We start from the raw sequence: 5,871 nt of genomic DNA on the forward strand, positions 1-5,871 counted from the left end.
CCTGCATCCTTGATCCTTCACATTATTAAAGAGGTCTTGGATTAATGTAAATTTGAATCAATTGACCTAAATAAATTAAAAAAAAAAAAAACAAAGAAGATATTTCTTTTTATTTTCAACCATCAATAATTCAAAGGTTGCCACGTGGAAATCTGTGGGCCCCACATAAATTTTCGTAAGCCGTAACGTCTTTATCCTTGAGCAGTTAAAAAATTCCACCCTTTTATGTCGAATTCTCCCAAGTCCATAATTCATCGCCGCGGATTTCACGTGCACATCTTAAAGCTCTTAACAGAATCCGCTTATAATTTAGCTCTACAAAGCGTCAGTATTGTAATTAGCCCTTCATATTCTTTAACTCTTTCTCTATTTCATTACTCAACATAAGCGAGAGAAGTCAGAGAAGCCAGAGATCTAAGGGCGGGGCTTCGTTTCTTCTTGGTGACGGAAGAGATGGGAAAGTGGCAAGTTTTGATTTTTATGCTTCTTGGTGCTTTAATGGCGGATAAGAGAGGAGGAGTAAAGGGAGTCCCAGCAGAGGATTTAGTGGTGGAACTTCCAGGACAGCCCAAGGTTGATTTCAGGCAGTTTGCAGGCTATGTCGATGTGGACGATAAGACTGGGAAGAGTCTCTTCTACTACTTTGCTGAGGCTGAAAAAGAAGCGAACAAGAAGCCTCTCACTCTTTGGCTCAATGGAGGTATGATTGGATTTCATCAATCTTCTTTTACTTTTTTCTGTGGTTATTATTTTGATTTGGGGGAAGATAAAGCAATTACAGCAGCGAAAGTGCAGGAAGTTTGAAAGAACTATGGGGCTTAAAAAAATAGGACATGCTTCCGTATAAAATGACGTTTCACGTATCCTGGATCTGTACTGCTGCTACTGGCTACTGTTCTATTCAATTCTGGAAGAAAAAGCATGTGCATTAAAAAGCTCTGCAGAGAAAAAGCATGTGCTTTGGACTCTTGAATCCGAGTTTTTAGACTTTATATTTTTTATTTTATTAATTTTAAAAATATTATTATTATCCAGAATCAAATTTAATATTAATGCAAAATTATTCTTTTTTTTTCTTTTATCCAGAATCAAATTTAAGGAGTTGGTATTTCCTTTTGTTTATCTGTCAGTGATGTTGCAAACATTTCTTTAATAAGGAGACATACACAACTCACTTGGGCGTGTTGGTTGAGATCTAGGCTTCAACTAAGTTGTCTTGTGTTCGATTCTTTGTGTATAAGTGTGTGTGAATTTGCCTTAAATGGCCTAAATGTCCCAAAAACCAAAAAAAAAAAAAGAAACATGCATAAGGTTATTTGTTAAAGAAAAGGTTTAGTGTAGAAAGGTACATTCTGAGGTAAAAGAAAAGCTGATAAATGAAGTTAGGGCAGACTAACATAGGAATGTTAACAGAAGGAAGCAGAAATTTGTCTTCAAAAGTAGAGTTCTAAATGAAAATTTTGATGAAACCATGGTTTGTGTTGTCCATAGTTCAGTGGAATTTATTGCAGAGGAAAATACACGCATTTATTGAACATGAAATATGGATTATTTGAAACCATATAAAAGAAAAAAAAAATTTCTCCAACCATGATGATGTCATATAAACTTTAAACGGTTCAGTAACATTTACATGAAACTATTTCCTGCATAAGGATTCCCCTTTTTTTAATTATTAACTCACATAATGTTACTCATCATGTCATTCTTGTAGATTATGAGGCAAAGATATACTTTCCAACATTAATCATAATTGCACTGTCATGTCAAAACATCATATTGCACTGTGTATGGAATCAGTGTCTTAAATAATGTCTCATCTCTTTCAATAGTGAGTTTAAGATTTCGTTTTGGGACGTTTTTTTTTACTATTTTTTGAAACAGTTTTTGAATATATATATATATATATATATATATATATATATATATATATATATATATATATATATATTTATTTATTTTTTATTAAAAAACTGTTTTAAAAAGCAGCAAAAAAGTCGTCCCCAATGAAGCCTAAAATCTCTTTTCATGTTGAGCTGGACTATGTTAGTTTCTATAAAGACTTTCGTCAAACTGCTCTGGCATTTCTAAAAACTCAATGGCAGGCCCTGGGTGCTCTTCAATTGGGGGTGGTGCATTCACTGAACTGGGACCATTCTTTCCAAGAGGGGATGGAAGAGGTCTCCGTATAAACAAGCATTCATGGAATAAAGGTCATCTCATTTAATAACTAAATCACAAAGTAGATTTTATGTGTTTTACTAAGTGAAGTTCATTTGCTTATATATAAATAAAATGATTGCTGCAAAGCTTCATGCACCTCAATAGTACTATTTTTCATATTCACAGCATCAAACCTACTATTTGTTGAATCTCCTGCTGGAGTTGGATGGTCTTATTCAAACGTAACTTCTGATTACACAAGCGGAGATGCATCTACTGGTAAAATTTGTTTGTAATATTTTGCTACAAAATAGCAAAAAAAATTTATGTTGTAGCGTATATAGTTTGATCTGACGGCTTAAATCATTTGATCAATGAAGCAAATGACATGCAAGTTTTCTTGTTACGATGGTTTGAAAAGTTCCCTGAGTTCAAAACTCGAGACTTGTTTCTTACAGGAGAAAGCTATGCAGGTTAATTACCTTCTTTTTAACTCGCAAGATTTTATTTCAAAAAATTTTTCTGATCAGAATAATTATTGGTTACAGGGCACTATATACCACAACTTGCCATTGTTCTCCTAAAGCACAACAAGCATTCAAAGAATTTCAAGTTCAACATTAAAGGAGTTTTTGTAAGAATCTGCTAACCTATATGCATTGCAACAAAGATATTTATTTAACTAAAGCTTCACATTTTATGATTTTTTGCTTGAGTAGATTGGGAATCCTCTTCTGAAGCTTGACCAGGATGCGCCAGCTACTTACAATTATTATTGGTCTCATGGGATGATTTCTGATGAGATAGGCCTTAAGCTGATGAATGAGTGTGATTTTGACGATTATGAAAGTAATGATTCCCACAATATCAGCAAAACATGCAATGATGCAATTGCAGAAGCAGATAAAGTAGTTGGGGATTACATAAACTCATATGATGTGATCCTAGATGTTTGCTATCCAGCTATTGTGGAGCAGGAACTGAGGCTGAAAAAATATGCACGTTGACTCCAAGAAACACTTTATATTTAACTTCCTTTGGGATGACTTTCTTACTGCTTCTTAAAACAACGTTCTAGTACAAAAAGTTTAATTTTTGTACTAAAAAATTGCTTGAAGAAACAGTAAGAAAGCCGTCCCAAATAAAGCCTTAGTTACTTGAATGGTTGTTTTTATTTTTTTATGAGTCTTCTATAATGGCAGGCAACTAAGATGAGTGTTGGGGTTGATGTATGCATGACTAGTGAAAGGCGGTTTTATTTCAATCTACCAGAGGTTCAACATGCTCTACATGCCAACAGAACCAGTTTGCCTTATAGCTGGAGTATGTGCAGTGGGTGAGTACTATAAGGCCTGCCCACTAAATCACCAAGGCTTCGTTTGGGACGGCTTTTTTGGTGCTTCTTAAAACAATTTTCTACTATAAAAAAAAATTAATTTTTGAACTAAAAAGCTGCTTTAAGAAGCAATAAAATAGCCGCCCCAAACGAAGCTCAAGTCTTCCATGTATCTTGTGTTTTAGGAATGTTCAATACCATAATTCACTCGTCTAGTGTTTTTAAGATATTCTTCAATTTCATCCAACGCATAGCTTTTATTCAAGCATTCTGAAATCTACTACTGCTAGAATTTATTTACTTCATTAAGACTACAAAGATAGATATTTCATATGAACATAGATGTCAGACAAATTGATATGCGGATTCTGATATTAATGATGTCAAATAGATAGCATTATGTCCTTATGAGTCCCATTCTGTGCAAATAAACTGTTTGTTTCTCTTTGATATGAGTTGGTTGCTTTCATTTTTATGTTTTCCGGCTTCTCTCTCTTCTGTTCTTTACAAGAAAAAAAGACATTTTAACTAAACATTCATTTGTAAATTGTTTTGTGCGTATGTGCATCATATAGTTAAGCCGTATGAATATAATTTGGCTTGTACAAATTCTTTCAGGTTCCTAAATTACAATGAAAGTGACGCAAACATCAATATGATACCATCCCTTAAAAGAATACTAAGAAAACATATACCAGTTTGGGTTTTCAGGTTAGCATTTATGTTAGACTTATGATTCTATTTTCAATCGATGTTTCTTAAGAGAAGCTTAATGAACCTTAATCTGCAGTGGTGATCAAGACTCTGTAGTGCCACTCCTTGGCTCTAGGACACTTGTTCGAGAGCTAGCACATGATATGCGATTTGTTGTTACCTTGCCTTACACTGCTTGGTTCCACAAAGGCCAGGTAGCTCTTTCCTTAGGCTCTTTACAAAGTAACTTGCATAGTTAACCTGATAATGCAAGGAAAGTGTTTTTCTTTAATTCTTTCCGATGGAATGATCCAAAATTTTCTATGATTATATATTTTTTTATTCAAAATGTTGAACTTGAAATAGTTTCAGCTTTAAAATCTTGTCCGAACATATTTAACAATTTTCTTGTATGATGTTTCATTCAAGTTTTAATGAGCTGAACTTCCTTTACAATGGTTTTACAGTATCTTAAACTTCTTTGCACTCGTTCTGCTGCCTCATAGAACTGAATCGTATATTTTTTGGTCTTTACTAAAAGCCCAATGCTAATGTAGTCCGCAGATAACTACATCAAGCTAGCTAATAATTTACTTGGCATAGGCACAATTTTATATGCCCACTTAACAATTTAGAGGATTTGAACAAGCTTTATATAAGATATGAAATGAGTCTTGACGTACATAAAATAATTAAATAGCAGATGAAGATATTACCAAGCTTTTATAGAGCTACTTTTCAAACAACAAAGAAGCACATTTAAAAGGACAACATAACTCTATTTGGCCTAGTACTTTTGTGCTCAAATATTTACACTCTTGTTAGTTGAGTTAATCAATGCAAATGAGCAGAGCCATAGGCCGACAATTAACCTTTGCCTAGCATAATAGCTTCCTTGAATTCCTAACTGAACGTATATGATATTTTCCACATTAAAATGGGGTACATAGAGTAACTCTATTTCCACTCATTTTCTTTATTTTTTAAGTTTTACTTGATGATATTTTTTTAAACCTTAGAATTAAGGGAGTTTTATTTTATCCCTTATTATTTAAGTTTTGCTTGCTTGTTAATAATTTCCTGAAATCCTTCTTTCATATCAATAGGTTGGTGGATGGGTGACTGAGTACGGAAACATCCTCACATTTGCGACAGTTCGAGGAGCTGCTCATATGGTACCTTATTCACAGCCAAATAGAGCTCTTCTTCTCTTTAAATCATTTGTAAATGGTCGGAGACTACCAATTACAACCTATCCTCCCATTGATGACTAAGATAGCGCCTGAAGTTGCATTTATGAGCAGGATTTAGAATGTTACGATTTGTTTGTTTTATCTTGAAATGGAAAAATGAGTTGAATAAGTTCTGATTAGTGCATTTATGCATTATTCACCCAAACAAAGAATTAAGATCCCTCATACTACGTCGGCTTCTTGGCTCGTCCCTTTTCCTGTTTTGAATTTTTGGTGAAATGTAGTTATTGACGTGGAAACCATATGATTAGACTAAGTACATCTTACACAAAGTCAATTGTTTAATCCCCGCTTATGTTCTTTGCTTTTTCTATTTGATTATACTGGATAATGATTCAAAACACAAGGTAAATTGAACCCTTGGCTAGTTAGCATCTCCACCTATTAGAGAGTACTCATGATTTGTCAGAGTGGCTATAAAATATC

The 5,871-nt window shown here is 33.8% G+C and overlaps 1 protein-coding gene across 1 annotated transcript; it reads left to right on the forward strand.

The window, feature by feature from the left end:
• Positions 1 to 306: 306 nt before the first annotated feature.
• Positions 307 to 5,730, forward strand: LOC110103173 (serine carboxypeptidase-like 42). Its single transcript, XM_020831777.2, has 10 exons — positions 307 to 700; positions 2,106 to 2,213; positions 2,350 to 2,442; positions 2,544 to 2,636; positions 2,712 to 2,797; positions 2,883 to 3,161; positions 3,366 to 3,499; positions 4,118 to 4,210; positions 4,290 to 4,407; positions 5,299 to 5,730. Exons 1-10 carry the CDS (start codon positions 454 to 456, stop codon positions 5,464 to 5,466), a joined length of 1,419 nt encoding a protein of 472 aa, XP_020687436.1. The 5' UTR covers positions 307 to 453; the 3' UTR covers positions 5,467 to 5,730.
• Positions 5,731 to 5,871: the final 141 nt, after the last annotated feature.

This window comes from Dendrobium catenatum, unplaced genomic scaffold (genome assembly GCF_001605985.2).
Source record: "Dendrobium catenatum unplaced genomic scaffold, ASM160598v2 fragScaff_scaffold_1573, whole genome shotgun sequence".
Lineage (NCBI taxonomy): Eukaryota > Viridiplantae > Streptophyta > Magnoliopsida > Asparagales > Orchidaceae > Dendrobium > Dendrobium catenatum.